Source organism: Narcine bancroftii, chromosome 6, assembly GCF_036971445.1.
Source record: "Narcine bancroftii isolate sNarBan1 chromosome 6, sNarBan1.hap1, whole genome shotgun sequence".
Taxonomy (NCBI): domain Eukaryota; kingdom Metazoa; phylum Chordata; class Chondrichthyes; order Torpediniformes; family Narcinidae; genus Narcine; species Narcine bancroftii.
The window spans coordinates 13862336-13879496 of NC_091474.1; the positions used below are offsets into that span (position 1 = coordinate 13862336).

The window sequence follows — 17161 nt, forward strand, 5'->3', positions numbered from 1 at the left end:
GGAGGAGAGTGGGTCATTTTGTCTGCTGAAGCCTATTCTATCACCTCATCTGATCACAGCTGATCAAACTCCAACCTCAATTCGATATTCCTGTCTAACCACAAGAAGACTAACCCTTTGCTTATCAAGAATCTGACCAGCACTGCCCAAAATACACTCAAAACAAATTCCACCATGATTCACAGCTCTCTGGGGGTGGGGGGGAAAGAACCTCATCAATCTTAAATGAACACTGATTAGAATCAAGGCATACACTTAAAACGTGCCTCACTTCCTCAATGTTTTATTTCAAAAACATTCAGGTTTCTGTTTAGTTAGAAAAATTTCAATAAAATTGACTTTCCTGATACAAGTAAAATAATTAATTAAATTATTAATTTTGTATCTGGGGTTCCAACATTATACTCCACCACAACTGGGCACAAAGTTGTTCACAGTTATGTCTTTTCCCACCTCAAACAGCACTCTGAAATTTGATGCCTCCATAGTCTGAGACTTATGTAAATTTATTCATGATTCAGAATTTTCAACACTAAGATTTAACCAAATGAGTTTGCCAAAGTTTATTGGTAACATCTCATCCAGGAGAATAATTATACTGTATTTTATTCTGATATACACGACAATATCTCAAATAATTGTGGCATACTGACACGTAATATGTAGTTATGACAGGAACATCAAGTCAGGACAACATATAGGAACTAAATTTACGGGCAGAAAAAAAATTTTCCTGTCCGAGACACAAGTCCTTGAAGTGATGCCTGGTGAAAAGTTGCCATTGAAAAACAGAAAATGTATCAAATTACAACACAATCAAAAATACAAAAAACAAAGAAAGCCTCGAACAGAAAACTCATTATTATCTATAATGAACACGTGCTTAATATGCAGATGATGTCCTGACTTCTCAGGAAGGCAGATCAGTCAAGGCAGCAACAAACCCTATTTTGAGAAAACAGCAATATTCTCTTGTCAAAAACAGAATACTAAACCATAATATAACATTTCCTTTGTAACAATATTAATATTTGGGGAGAATTTATAAGATTTAGAGTAGGTCACAATAGGCACTTTCAGGTGGCCAATTGCCCCGCACGTAAAGCCGCATGTTTAGGCAATATGCAGCTGTTTTGAGGCCACCTGAATGTGCAGGAGGCGCTATTGAGGCGAGGTACGTAACCCTCCTCCGAGAGGGATAATCAGCTCAGCAGCTCCCCCAGCCACCTGAATGTAGCTGGCTGAAAGCGAATGTTAAAGGGTCAGACTGCTGATCACAGCTGACACTGGGCAGGAGCCGGAGTGTGCTCAGAGCCGCATCCTGTGCAGCTGTGTCCTTCAGGTGGCCAGCATTGGGCTTTAAACGCTGCCACCTGAACGGCAATTTAAAGGGCCGCTTCTGCTTCTTCAGGTGCATTCTTCGTGTAGAATGGACCTGAAAAAGCCTATACATACACACATTTTTAAAACAGATCTTATTCACATTGCAGGATCTCTTGGAGAATGTAAGCACCTTTCACAAGTAGGTGTTAATTGAACTGACCATAAAATGCTTGACCATTGTCTTGCTGGAGCATGCTGTCTATCAGTACCCTTTCTGCAAAATACTCACGGAAAGGTCAATTCTGGATTGTTTACCTAAGATAACAACTTGAGAAGAAGAAAGAACTCTTGTTGTTTGCTGGAGAAGGTGGGGGTTTTGCAAGACATAAGTCACATGCTCTCTTTGGAGTGGCAGTCAGTGTATGGGACATTGACAAGTAACTGAAAAGTGCAATCCAGAGAAAACTGTTTGAAAATGATGAAAGCAAGTTCCAGAGCAGTAGTTGGCTGGAAGTGCTATCTGTCTGATGTTTCTCTTGAAATAGAGGAAGCAATGGAACTCTGTGGTAGCTTGTAGAAAGAAGTTACCATCTAGAAGACCCTGATGGGTCAAGTTTCATAGCGAGACCCTGAGGTGACTAGTGGTGATACTTCAGTTGTGGAAATCCTGGAGCAACAAATATCTCTCTGCAAACCCTACAAGAACCTTCCTGAGCAGTAAACATTTACCTTTCAAGCACCAAGCCTGGTGAACTTTATACATGTTAAATTCTGTGCACAGTATGGTGATTGCCTGCAACCAGAGAACTTGGAAGAACTGTGAACCAAAGGCTTTTCTTAAATTTATACATACATTATCTACATGTGCGCTTAGAATTAGAAGGGGGTAATTTGGATTAGTATAGAGTACATTATAAGAATAGAGTTAAGTTAAAGGTTGGTTCTATTTTCATGTTTGAAGTTGATTAAAAATAACTTTTGTTTTGAAAGCCACTTGTCTTGGTGAATGTCTATTGCTGCTGGGTTTTGGGGTCCTTTGGGCTCATAACACCTTCTAGATGCCAATAAAAACAAGAAAAAAAAATTAAATCTTTAAAATCCCCAGTGAAATATAAATTCATAAAACAAACCTCCGTCCCAAGTCAATTAAAACAAATCTTAATTCTGACAAGCGAAGCTGCGAATGAGAGCTCTGTAGCTTACACGGCATTTTCTTTGTACAGCATTCAGTGCCAGCTCAGCAGTTTGACCACAGAATCTTTTAAAAATTCACAGAATCAAATCCACAAATCCGTAATCTCAGATAATGTGAGGTATCTCAATCAATTTAAAAAAAGCCTGACTTCTCGATTTTTAAAGGGAAACAGGAGGGTGAGAGTCGAAGTTCAACAAAGATTGGTAGCAAAGGTTCTAATCATGAAGGAGAACCTTGAGTCTCTAAATAAGCAGATTGGAAGAACAGTTTTATTTCCCCCTCTGAATTTTCATTTGAGTGCTGAATGTAAATAGAAAAAGCATGAGTTTTTGTTACTCCATTCCACCATACTTCTTGAAATGGCGGACGGGAATGAAACAAATAAACTTGTTGAGATGATCTCCAGTAGGATTTTTTTGGGATCAAATAATACTGACACTTGCAAAAGCCAGCACAGAAATTAGAGTCCAGAATTTCATCCTCGGTCAATAATACTTTGTGTTTTATAGTGGGGTAGCCCATCATGTGTTTAAATAAATGGAACTGATTTTGGCAGAGTGCAATTCACTGCAGCAACTACATAGAGCTTTTAAGCAATCTCAAGCAGGGATGAATTTGTTCAACTCAATAAAGCAGGAGAGAAAGTGAATGACAAATTACATGCACCCACGATACCTGTTGTAACAATAGCTTGAGCAATGTTTATTGACTGACCAATGTGGAAAAATAAAATCAGAGAATTTAAAATGTAAAAATTTTTATTCTTCCATTCTCTCGTACAAGAGAAACCTCTGTCGAAATGAACTGAAATGTACCTTCTCTCTTGTCTTCCTCTGGGAGCAGACGCTGGAGATGTTTTTGTTCCAATGTGTCAATCACTGAACGATGCTTGTCTTGCTGCTCGGTCTCCCTGTTCTGAAAGTGGCAAATTTCAGAAAGAAACTGAGTTCTTGAAACAAATAAGAAGAAATGCTGATAGATTTTTTGGTTTATACGTATGATCTGCAGTCTTAAAAGCCTGCACAAAATCAGTGACAGGAAAAGTACTAGAAAAAATTGTGAGGGAATGGAATGAATGATCACTTGGAAAATCAAGGACTAAGGTAGGTTAGTCAAGGGTGAACCCTGCCTGACCAGTTTGATTGAATTCTTTGATTGAATAACAAAGGTGATTTACATTTCAGCTTTACATGGTCCTAATTTGTATTTCAGTGATGCTTTTCACAAAGTCTCACATAGGAGATTGGTTGAGCCCATGGGATCCAGGGCAAGATATCAAACAGTATCCAAAATTGACTGCAATTGGAGACAGGGATACAATAGAGGGTAGTTTTTGTGATTGGATGCTTGTAACTAATGGTATCCCACCAAGAATTAGTACTGGGACGCTTGCTGTTTGCAAAATACATAAATGTCATGGATGATCAGTGTGTTCGCCAACGACACAAAAAAATGTCAGAGTTATTGATGTGTTGGTGAAATGGGCTGAAAAATGGCACAAATGGAGAGACAAATCTAATATCATACATACTAAGGAGGCCAAGAATGGTAGAGTTTTAGAGTCCATTAGGGAACAGTGGAATCTTGGTGTTTAAGTCCATCAACCCTTGAAGGTGCCAGCACGTCGAAAACATGGTTAGGAACGAAAATGGGATTCTGGGCTTCATTCGTCATTGAATACAAATGTAGGTTATGCTAGAACTTTATATAAACTTTGTGAACTCTCAGCTGGAGTATTATGTGCAGTTCTGATCATCAAGCTAATGTTTTTAAAAATAATTTAGACATACAGCACTGTAACAGGCTAATTCGGCCCAATTTACACCCGATAAACCTACACCCAGTACATATTTGAAGGATGGGAGAAACCAGAGCCCCCAGAAAAAATCCACGCCAACACAAGGAGAACATACAAACTCTTTACAGACAGCGTGGGATTCGAATCCAGGTCCGGTCCCAATCGCTGGCGCTGTAAAGGCGTTGCGCTGGAGAGGGCATAAGGAGATTCATCTTGAATGGACAACCTTGGTCTGTTCTACCTGGAGTGAGGAAGGTCAAGAAGGGACATGATTGAGGTGTGCAAAATTATGCGGAATGTAGTCTGCAGGAAAATTTCCCCCATATCAGAGGTAGATAAAACTTTAGAATCGGGGGTAAAGGGAACATGATGTGAAGCTTCTTCACCCAGAGAGTGGTGAGTACCTGGAAAGTTCTACCAGAAGAATGGTCGATGCTGGGTCATGGAGAGCATTTAAGAAATGTCCAGATGAGCACATAAATTGACAACGCATAGCATTGAAAGCTCATGAGAGGGACAGATCGGGTGAACAGATAGTCTTTTGTCCAAACAGGGAAATTGACAAAAAGAGGACAGAGTTTTGTGAAGGGAGAGAGATTTAATGGGGCAACTTTTAAAAAATATAACACAAAGGGTGGAGGGTGTATGAAGCAAGCTGCCAGAGGAGATCATTCAATCAGGTATTACTGTAATATTGAAGAAACTTTTCAATCAATTATTTGGTTTGAATAAGTTTAGAGGGATACAGGTCAAATACTGGCAGTATGGGAAGGTTGGGCCAAAATGTCTGTTTCCATGCTGTATCACTATATATACCAGGTGCTGGGAGATACCATTAATAGGGAAGGGTGCCCATTGGTCAGAATGGATGTTGGCAAAATGGAGGCAAGACAGGAAGGAAAATTGCTTTTTTGATCAAGGAAAACATTACAAAAATCCTTAGCGAAAGAATATTCTAAGGGAATCATCTAGTGAGAGTATATGTGGAGAATTTGGGAATAAGAAGGGGGTGATCACTTTGATGGGATTGCACTGCAAGTCCCACCAATAATCAGCAAGAATTAGAGGAGCAAATATAGAGAATGATCATATTCAAACAACAGGATTGTAATAGTGGGTGCTTTCAACTTCCTGAACATCACACCGACAAAGAGCAACAGTGAGAACACATTCATGGGTTAAAATGGTAGAACACTATTAATCAGAAATGCTAAAAGCCTTTAAGTTAACAATGAAGGAGGAGGCATCAGGGTCATGGCAAACTGAAAACAGGGCCTAAAATCTAACATCACAAGGCTAAGTCCAACGCTGACAGACCACAACTCTAATCAGCTGGAGAGAAGGGAGTGGAACTTGGAAAAGAGAAAATCACTTCTTCATATCTGCAAGACATTCTCGGGAACCTTGGGATAGGTGTGGTTATATTGGCAATGAAATGGGAGAGGTCCAGGGTTGAGGAAAGAAACAAAATTGCAAATAAAAAGACAATGTTTTCAACATTCTTTGCCTGGTTTTTGAGGGAAAGTCAGCACCAAGTCACCCAACAGAGAATAGCAAGTTCCAAACAGTGACACCAGATAACTTTTTTTTCCATCTGAGAGGTTATCTGCCTGATAAAGCCTAAAACACTGCCAAAACAACCTTTATCATTGTGCAGAGTGAAGTGTGACCAAGGCAAAAATCACTGTCGATCTTTACCAACCCACTTCCTCTCACTCATCATCGAAATCTCAACATCTACTCATTTGTCAGGAAGGCGACTGCACTTCCTGAGAAGAGTGAAGCAGGCAAGGCTACCTGCCACCATTATGTCAACTTTCTATCGAGAGTGTCCGGGTCGGCTGCATCGCGGTGGCTGCGGAAAAATGGATCTCAGAGGTCAATCCACAGGACCATAAGAGTGGCAGAGAGGATCACTGAAGTCTCCCTCTTCCCCTCTCCATCGATGTGACCTACCAGGATCGTTGTCAAAAGAGGGAGTGCAAAAATCTTTGAAGGCCCCTTTCCACCCTGCACACAGCATCTTTCAACTGCTCTCATTAGGGAGGAGATACAGGAGGATCAGAGCCGGCACCACCAGGCTGAGGAACAGCTTTTTCCCATGGGTGGTGAGAATGCTAAACAATGAAAGGAGCTGCTCACATTAATCATCCTAGACTCTTATATTCATGAAACAATATTTATTTATTTGTGTATATGAATGTGTGTGTGTGTGTGAGAGAGAGAGAGAGAGAAAGAGAGAGAGAGAGAGAGAGAGAGAGAGAGAGATCTGTGCATGTGCCTGCGTGTTCTGCACCAAGGAGAACGCTGTTTCATCGGGTTGTACTTGTACAATCAGGTGACAAACTTGACATTACTTAAAATGCCAACTAAAAGTTCAACTCAGGCTATTAGAGGTTTCAAGGCAGCTTCACACACACTGAGGAAAATTGGTGTCATTTGATAATAATAGATAATTTTCACTTACTGGAAACCTTGGACCTGCGAACACATCCCTGACATCTCGTATCGCTTGCTTATTTTTTACCCGCAAAGACAAAGAATAATTGTCGACTCTGCGCTGCACTGCTGCTGACTGAGTGCGGGTTAGAGTCGAAAGCAGGACTATACTGTCGTCGTCTTGACTGTTGGCATTGATAAGAGTGGATAGCCCAGTGTCCCGAAGCCAATCAGCCTCCAGCTCTCCATCTACACAGGAAGAATACACAAGTTAACTTTGACAACTGATTATAATTCAACACTGCATCAGTTACTCCCCTAATTAGATTATGATTAAGTGTAACGTGGACATATTTGAAAGGGTACATGGACGGTCAAGTCACCTTTGTTTATTATTCATACCATGTTCACATGGAAGAGACGAGAGAGCATTTCTCCACGTCCACAGAACATATTTACATAAATTTAAGTTCAAATACAAGTTAAACACGTTAAAATAATAAGACTTATACAGTAAAAATCAACGCTACCCAATCCCCAAATGTTCTGGGAGTTCAGGAGTCTGATAGCTTGCTGAAAAAAGCTGTTGCCCAATCTGGACGTAAGGGCCTGAGTAAGGGCATGGGCAAGAAATTGAGTACTCAAGTGCAAGTGTTAGCAGCCTAATCAATTCAGTGGAAAATGGAGAGTTTTTTTTTCCGTGTTCAAAAGAACACTCATAATGAGGAGTTTGGTGGAGGTTTTGCCATTTGGAGTGCAGCCATCTGGCGCAGATGTTCTGAATGGCCTGTAACATCTCCATAAATGAGTATTGTGTAGACCATTTAAACCATGAGCTTACAAAGGGGGGCTCCTTCAATCTTAGGCCTGTGCACCCCAATCTTAAAGTTTTGAACAAGGCAAAAGTAGTTCAGATTCTGTTGCACACTGCTTCATACCAGTTCCTGGTTTTGGCCCGATCAAATGAACATCTGAATTAGCAATACTAACTGTTAGTCTGAGTTATTTTGATCATTCTCCTCATGGAGTCCAGATTCAGGACATGAGCTAACAATGAGGAATCCAAATGAACAATCCATATGAAGTTGGTCCTGGGACTGGGAGTTCTTTCTGGATTTCATTTCAGTAGAATGGATGCCAGACTAATGTGTGACAATGTTTTGATTTAAACAAAACCTTTTGGTTAATTTCCATATTCATAAATGTTTATTATTTATTTGGATTTTTAAAATACTATTTTCATTTTATCAATTTTTAATCCTTAATATGCAAGTGAATGTCAAAAATTCAGGAACAAGTTGACTGAAGCAGGCCTGCTGTCAAACATCTTTGCAGCAGTTTGGAGATCTTGTTCCACTGCTCACCCTCCTCACTGCCTAATGGCATCTGGATCATGACAGATTCTGCAAAGGGCCTTCCAGCGACATATTCCGATCAGAGGGAACCATCAACATGGTGCAACTCTTTTGACGTCGAGAGTTAACCATCGATACCAAACTCGGAGCCATGAGGTGAAGCTGGATCATTTCAGCAGGTCAGGCAGAATCCATTGGTAGAAATGGTCAGTCAATGGTTCAAATCAGTACCTTCTATTGAGATGAAAGGAGCAACTCTACAAATCTCTGGTGAGACCACACACTATTGTGTTCAGTTCTGGTCACCTCATTATTGGAAGCATGTAGAAACTATGGAGAGGGCGGAAAGGAGATTTACCAGGATGTTGCCTGGATTGGAAAACAAGACTTATGAACAAGGTTAACAGAGCTGGGACTTTTCTCTTTGGAGCATAGAAGATTGAGAGACTTAATAGAGGTCTACAAAATTCTGAGAGGCATAGATAAGGTGGACAGCCAGCATCCTTTTCCCAGGGCAGGAATAGCAAACACCTGGAAACATCCCTACGAAGTAAAGGGTATAAGCTTTCAGGGAGTCATCAGGGTTGTTTTTTTTTTTACTTGGAGAGTTGTTTGTGCCTGGAATGCCTAGCCAGGGATGGTGGTAGAGGCTGAAACATTAGGGGCACATGAATGAAAGAAAAATAGAGGGTTACAAGGATTTTTTTTTTGGCAGGAATTATATAGGTCGGCACAACATCGAGGACCAAAAGGGCCTGTGCCGTAATGTTATATGTTCTGTAAGGAAGAGAAGACAACAAGTATATTAAGGGGGTGAAAAGAGGTGTGTGGGAGTAGGGGGAAGCTGAGGTGGACACAGAGGTGTAGGTTATTGAAAAGAAGGTGGAGAGACAGAGAGAGGAAGAGACCTGTAGGAGCTGGGGTGGGGGGGGGGGTGAAGGGGGAGATTACAAATAAAAGTAAGAAACTGAGTAGATAAAGAGATGGTAACAGTGGAACCAAATAGAGGTGGGAACTAACTAAGATTTGAGAAAAAAATTGATATTCATACTGTTGGGTTTAAAGTTTCCCAGGAGGAATATGATGCATGCTCCTCAAATTTATATTTGGCCATACCCTAACAGATATGTCTGCATGGGAATGGTGAGGGGGAATTGAAATGGTTGGTTCCTGGGAATACTGGCTGAGACCCACAGACAGAGAATGGCTGTTTGGTGAAGTGGTCACCAAAGGTTGGATGATATGCATGACTTTACATAACTCGACATCCAAAGAAAACTCCAGAGTCATTACCAAGGGATCATTTACCCCAGGCACCAATAATTAAGCCAAAAATGTGGTGTCATTCAGGGTTCCTTTATGTTGTTGTTGTTAGCCCTTTGTAGTCAAAGATGACCATGGTTTCAAAGTCAAATTGGAGATTGGTGCCTGTGGGTCCGGAGGTGACTGGTGAGGCCAATCCGGGCCCTGAAGGCTCGCCTGCATGTGAGACACAAGTGGGTGGGTGCTGTCGTGGCAGTGGATGCTGATCGGGCCTTGCGCACACCACGCTTTCGTTGCACCTCGATGATGCCCCTGACTTCAGCTGCGCGGGCTCCTGTGGTGATCTTGCTGCACCAGGCTGGACGGTCGAGGCTGAGGGTCTCCCACATGTTGATGTCGACACCCAGGCCTTTTTGGGACGCTTTGAGGCAGTCTTTGTAACGTTTCTTCTGCCACCCCCCCCCCCAACCCCCACCCCTCCTGACTGAGTGTTTGCCCTGACACAATTCTCTGTACAGCAGCTGCTTAGGCAATTGGCTATCTGGCATTCTGACCACATCCTTTATAACCCTCTGAGGTTGACAATAGGTTTCTGATTTATCAAAATGAGTCCTGCCAAGGGCTTCATGTTTGTCAAGTAAACTGAATAGTGATGTTATCTTTCTTGAATTCAGCTCCTAATAACTTGATGAATAAGTCTATGTTGTTTACACACCAGCAGTCCTTACTGTAGGAACCTACTACAAAATAAATTTTCAATCCATTTGTGCCTTTGAATAAAGGAAGTCGCCACAACTGTGAAGCTTCCTGGAATGTGACTTAAAATCTCATTAGCCAAATGACAACTGCATGTCTTACTAAGATTAGCAGATCAAAATGACATGTTATGGGATACACATTAGATCGGAATAAAAAGAGAATTCACGTAAACAGACTCCAGTAAAATAGAGTGATCCTCAAATATTTGTGTAGAATAAGCCTAGCTTGGCTGAGGGAGGACCGTCCACATTTAATACAGTTACCACGAGTCCTTGCGGAAACCCAACAGGAGAACTGTTCATCCAGGAATTCCAACTAGAATTGATTACACCTCTTGAGAAAGAAATCCAACTCATTTTCTGAATCTTTAACTTGCTCCATGCTCAGAAGCCAGTTGTGAAGACGCTTTTAGCCGAACCCAAGTCATTGCCAAGAAAGAGTAACCTGCATGACTATAAACCACTGCCGAAGAACTCCTATTGTTTGAATAGATCTGCCATCTATCTACTCTGAACCATTTGTTCACTGATCTGACCTTTTTACCTCTGGACCTTCATACACATTCTGCACATTAGTTTCACCGCATACTTCTCTTGAGGAGCTGTGGTGATGACACCATGATCAATCCCGACTTTCCAGTCTCAGCTACTCATCATCCCCAAGACTCAACCCTGCCCCAATGACCAGTTATAGTCCTGGGCTCTCCACCTTCTAATCCTCCCACCAACCTCACAGCCCCAACTCCACAACTTGCCCACCCCTCCCCTATGCAAACTATCATCTAACCTTGATCCCATTTTATCTATCCCTTGTCTATTCTGGTCCAATGTTTGTTAAACATACCATCTGGTGTTTTCACCTCACTGTTTTCATCTGCCTCAGTCTCACGACTCTCTTTGATGTGCTCCACTTCACTCCAGAAGTCAACCAATGGCTGGTTGTCCAATGAATCCAGAGGACTGGAGCAGTCGGATGAAAGTTGTTCCTGGAAAGTCTGTGCTTGAATTTTGCTCATAATTGAAGAACTTGACCCACTCCTGTTGTGCACACAAATGTAAAAACACGACTCAGACAGAAGCACATTTAGAAACATAATTACCATCTTTGTTTCAACAAATAGTCCAGAGAATTATCATTTGAAGAATCCATGACCAAATCTAAAAACATCAGATAGAAACACATCCAATGAAACTGAATGTGAACATGCACTGACATGCATGCTAATGCGAGGTAAATTTGAGCTAACATTTGCAGCTGTGAGTCAGGTTCCAACATGAAATGCTTAGTGGAATGTTCAGCTACTACACATTGAGCAACAATGCTACTCCCAGATTAATACTGACAAGGTCTTAGAAAAACCTGTATCTAGACTTCTCAGCTCACACCTTTACTCGAGAAAAAGGGTGAAATCCAAACTGTTATGTCCAATATTGGTCTTCTTTACAACAGTAGCTTGGCATTGTAACAGACCAGCAAGTTGGAAGGACCAGATGGCTGAAGGCATCATGTCTGTAGGCACATGGTAGACTTGATGTGGGGAGAGTTGATTGGAACAGAGGGAGAATAAACTGGCACTTGTCCACGTTTAGTGTAATTCACACATTATGTCTGAGGCAGACTCAACAGATCAAAAAGCTTTCTTCTAATGTTCCATGACAACATTTCAAAGTTAAAAAATTTTATTGTCAGACTTCCTACATCACATACAACCCCAAGATTCTTTTTCCTGCAGGCCAGGCAGAATTTCTACTGATTGTTAGTACAAAAAAAAATGTACTGCCAGATAGTCCCACCATCTTCCACACATTGCAACTCCAATGGAAAACCAAACCATTTCCAAAGTACTGAAACTACAAGTACTAAACCTGTACAGACAAACTCTTATTGCACACATTCTGCTGATCAGGTCAAAAGTATGAAAATAATAAAACAGCATCAGAACATGGGATAGTTTACAGAACTAAGGGGAAGATGGAAATAATTATTTGATTTCCAAAATGACTGAACATACAAAGTGAACAGAATGAACAGCAACAAATCTCAGACAACAAGCCAGTAATGTCACAGTGGGTTATTACTAACATCTCATCACACAAAAGTTAAAAAGCATTTCCACATTTGAATCTTCCAGTTAACTCGAGAGTTGGTGGGGGGGAGAGACAGAAAAACTTGAGATATCAGAAATCTGAAGCAAAACACAGAAACTGCGAATCAAGCAACAGATGGAGACCAAAAAAAGTTAATATTTCAAATTGATGTCAACATCGAAGGAAGCAGGTTTCCACTTCACAAAGCAATTACTGAACATCATGACATCACACCTAAGGAAGGGAGAGATGCTGCTCGGTAAGCACACATTCATCACATTGTAACAAACACAGACATTGCTGGAAACACACAGCTGATCATTCAACATTTCTGTAAAGACAGCTTGTTTTCTTGTCTGTGTAAAATAAACAATCCTTCAATGAGGTAATTATACTAATGATCATGATTATAATATATAATTATAATAAATATATTAAATAAATGTCCTGGGTATCACAAGGAATCCCACACTACTACACAGACAGCACCCAGAGGTCAGGGCCAAACACAGGTCCCCGAGCCTGTGACGCAAAGCTATTTGCAGAGTCTTGTGCATTTGTAAATTCATTTAAATATATATCATTTAATGCTTCTACCAACTCTATTTACCATGCAGCTCATTTTTTGGTCATTCATTACTTTAATAGGAGAAGGGAGGAAAATTCTGCCTGAGGATGCAAGGAATTGTCAAAACACTTGTGGCTTAATGCTTCCATCAATTCTGGCTTGGTCATTAAAGGCAGCTGGCAGGGAATTCTTTTACAGGTGAAACCAGGCATCGAAACAATACCACATAACGAATCACAATCATTTGATCCAAGGCTGCAAGAGGGTAATGTTCCAGAGCACAGTGTTCAATGCATTCTGTGAAGCAGATCCAGATGTTAGCTATGCATAATACAAAACATGAACATTGTCAGGTGATTTTTTTTTCCACGATGGCACAAGCTGTTAAAGCAGAAGTTCCTTATCTTCTGCACGTTGTGTTTCTTTGGGACAGATTTGCTCTTCGAAGGCAAAGTTGAGAGATGAGGCCAGTTATCACATCCAAGAGCACATCTTCCCAACAGAAGTGGTAAACAAGGAAGATCTAATCCATCTTGATTAATAGGCATTTATTAAATTAAGGATTAAATGTTTTATCAGTCCCCCAAAACATAGGGGCTCTGGAGTGAAGTCCTTAGCACATTATCCAAAATATTCCAAGTTAATTTGCAACCCTGCCTGTTGACTGTAAAATTCGGAATCTCTGAAAACTCCCTAAATTCTCTACAGAAAGACATAATCGCATTTCCATTTTTATTAGACAAGCATCTAATTTTATTGCATTACACAATGAATTAAGGGCATCATTTCCTTCGTTAAACTGGAGGAAATCAAATACACATTAAGAGGGTCCACCACGAAATACCTTCATAAATGGTAACCCCATATGCCTTATTTCTCTGAATTACGAGAGCCTGCAGAGTAAATATTTAACTGTGTGGATTAGCATAATTGGTAATATTCTGCTGAATCTGTCAGTACAGGTGCCAAAGTGGTCAGGGAGTGGTGTCTAGGGGTAAATCTGTGGATGTATGTGAACATCCATGTTTATATGTGTTGGTTTTACTTTTTTTTAAAAAAAATGTGCACAATAAACATCAGCATAATGTGAACAAAATGTTGTTTTGACGCTCAATAAATATATCTTAGAAATAAGAAAGCTATTACCACTCTGGCTGATTCAAGGGCAGGACTGGGTAAAAATAGGTCCTTGAAGCAGGCCTACATTATCCTGATAAAGTGTGCAGTAAAATCATGCAAATAGCTTCATTTGTGCGTTACTCATCAATAACATTAAAGCGTGTGTTCGCACGCACACGCACGCACGCGCACTCTCTCTCGCTCTCTAAAGGTTTTGCAGGTGTACTCTATGAACCCAAGAGGCTGCCAGTTGCTTGAATCCCAGAAGTCAGAGGTTTACTGTACTTCAAATCCAACAATAATTATATTTTTGGAGGAAAAGAGGAATTTTTTCCATTTTATTCCACTTTACCCATCCTGAGCTGAAGACCAGGGACTTTGGCTCAGATTCAATGTGGTTTTGAAAATGAGGGCCCCTAGTAAGAAGAGATATGATCAGCAACAGGTGACAGGCTGAAAATAGAAACTAAACCCTTCTCCAAATGCACTAAGTAACCGACATGCACAATTTTAAAGCCAGACAATTAGATTGTGATTAAGAAAATGAGGCAGCAGAACTCTCAAATCTCCTGTCCGACACAGGTATGCTCAACATTTCAGCATGGAGGTATTCTACAAGGAGGAAAGGAAAGACTTGGGGATAGTATAGTTGCAAAAGATGATTGGGAAAAGCACATTAAATAAGGGCATCAGATTTGGCAGCTGCTTTGACACAGAACTCTCATGTCATGAATCATTGATCAGTTGAAGGCCAAGAAGTATTACAGCTTAGAGAGGATATAGAGTACTTTAGATTTACAGAACGGACAAATAGAGAGATCGTGAAGCTTTGTATTGTGGTAGTGCATGGGAAGGTTGGAAATGTAAATATTTCAACAATATTCAAAGACAGAAAACAGGTGAAAGAGAAATTACAGCAAAACAACAGTTAAGTACAAAATGATGGCTACCTGATGACTGAAGAAAAAAAAAAATTGCTTCAAAATTGAGTTTTAAGAGCCATAACTGATCGGATCAAAAGGTTTTGGCATGTGTCCATCTGTGGCCAGATGGACGCATCCCTCTCCACCACCATCCCACGAATGAAGACACGCGTGAGGCCCCTCTGTATTTCCTCTCTAAAGTCCACATTAGCTCATATTTCAGTGTTTGTTGAAATACCCCACTGGACATGGTTAAACCAGTCTGATTTCTTTGAAGAAATTAATATTGAATTGTTTGATTTTTTTTTTAAAAACGGCTTGTCATAAATGGTTGAAAAAGTCAACAAAATGCCACTGTGAAATTTAGTAATGAGAGAACAGGAAGCAGAAGATAAAATAATTCATGTATTCAAACTACAACTTTGCATAGTGGAATGAATACAAGATCAATAATCTCTTGTAGCCACAGAGTGCAGTCTGTTCAACTAAACATTGTTCAACTTCAGGTAATAACTAAAAATATCTCTGCCGAGGCATCAAACTTTAGCATCTGCAAATCACCTCATTGGAACAAATCACACTGCCCAGTTAAAATGAGCAAAAGTGAGGTCTGTATTTACTTTGAAACTCAATCGAAATCTTCACCTATTTGCACAGTAAATACTTGAATTTCACAACGTGGGGCTTTTATTTTTAAACAAAAGTTGCAACACCAAGGCAGCAAGCTTGTTCTGCTTTGCTGGGAAATATTTAAGACCCCGTGCCCCTGAAATGAGTCAAAGTTCTGCTTACACATTTAGATCTGCTTCAACCCTCAAAGGGGCTTTGGACCTTTATAAAAATAAGCAATCTACTCTCAACATTTTGCCCCCTTTTTAAGAACCGTTTGGCACAACTGATCAGGTAAGCTTAACCTGCCAAATATGGAGAGTCACACTCAGATACCAGGCCACCAGCAGATGCCCAAATATACAATATAGATTGTTTATTCTCCTCAATTACCTAATTTTCTGCACTTTGCCAATACCTGCTATAAACCTCTCTCTTCTTCCAAACCAGATCACCAATATCTCTCAAAAACCAAGGTTCCCTATGCCTGTTACATTTGCCCTTAATCCTGACAGGAACATACAAACTCTGTACTCTCAAAATTGCACCTTTCAGGGCCAACATGATCCCATAACAAAAGGTAAAAGGTACAGACAGCAAGTCCAAAGAACCTTGGATATCCAATGCTGGGAAAAGGAAGCACACAGCAGGTGGAGAGAACTGAAAACAGGGGAAATAAAACTGGTGTACGGCAATTGTAGGGGATTCCTTTAAAAAAATTAGAATGACAAAGAATAGACACAAAATATAAATGCTGCACAAGGTTAAGGGAAATCTCAAATCATTTTATTGAGGACAAGAATGGGAAGTAAAATGGCATTCTCTAGATGAAGCAGTTGAGGTCTCAAATGAATACTTCTTATTCATATTTACGAGGAACAGGACATTTTAAAAGGAAAATTCTGCCAGAGTGGGGGTTTCATTGAAATTTTTTTTGGGGGGGGGGAATGGGAAAAAGGAAGTATTGGATGAGTCAAGTGAAATTGGGATAAATCTCCAGTGTCTAATGAGGTGTCCCATGTTGTTGAAGGATGCAAGGGAGCAAATTGTTGGGTCCCAGAAAGAATTTTTTAAATTTTTGCTAGCCACAGGCAGGGAACCAGATGGAGGACTATAAATATGGTCCTCAAATGAGGCAGGGATAAGCTAGATATTTTCAGCCCCCGTGAGGCAAACGTCAGGAACAAAGAGGTCCTTTTAAAAGCATTTCTGAGGGACAGCATTAATCTGACTTGAAAAGACAGGGAGTCATCAAACAAAACCAGCATGGGAGAGCTCTTATCCAACAATTAGACTGAACTTTTCGAAGAGATAGCTCTTGAAATAACTCAGGGCTTCTGCAAGGCCTTTGACGAGGTGTCACATGGGAGAATGGTTGAAGGGGCTAGAGCCAATGAGATCCTAATTTGAAAACTGCATTCAAATTTTAATCAGAAGTAGATGATGAATGGTTGCTTGTGTGATAAGAAGCCAATGTATCAGATAGGTCTACACAAGAAAACCAACTGCTGATTTAGATATAATTTTGCTTCAGATAGGAATATAAGAGTTACAATACTACATTCAGAGATGTGGCCGATGGTAAGGAAATTGTTGCAGAATGTAGGATTATATTGATCAGTTGGTAAGATTGGCAGAGTAACGGAAAGACCACAGTCTATCTGGGTCAGTAGCAGAATGTCAAGCACCATCACGCTGAACACTGGTACACTGTTGGGCTGTG

The 17161-nt window shown here is 40.5% G+C and overlaps 1 protein-coding gene across 6 annotated transcripts in view; it reads right to left on the reverse strand.

Moving 5' to 3' along the window:
* The window catches only part of LOC138735734 (rho GTPase-activating protein 18-like), a 74346-nt gene that overhangs the window by 22479 nt on the left and 34706 nt on the right, over nucleotides 1–17161 (reverse strand). For all 6 annotated transcript variants that reach the window (XM_069884030.1, XM_069884035.1, XM_069884036.1 and 3 more), the window contains 3 exons: nucleotides 10976–11169; nucleotides 6784–7004; nucleotides 3334–3433 (listed from right to left, as the gene is read on the reverse strand). In XM_069884030.1, coding sequence (XP_069740131.1) covers nucleotides 3334–3433; nucleotides 6784–7004; nucleotides 10976–11169 — 515 coding nt within the window. The remainder of the gene's footprint in view (nucleotides 1–3333; nucleotides 3434–6783; nucleotides 7005–10975; nucleotides 11170–17161) is intronic.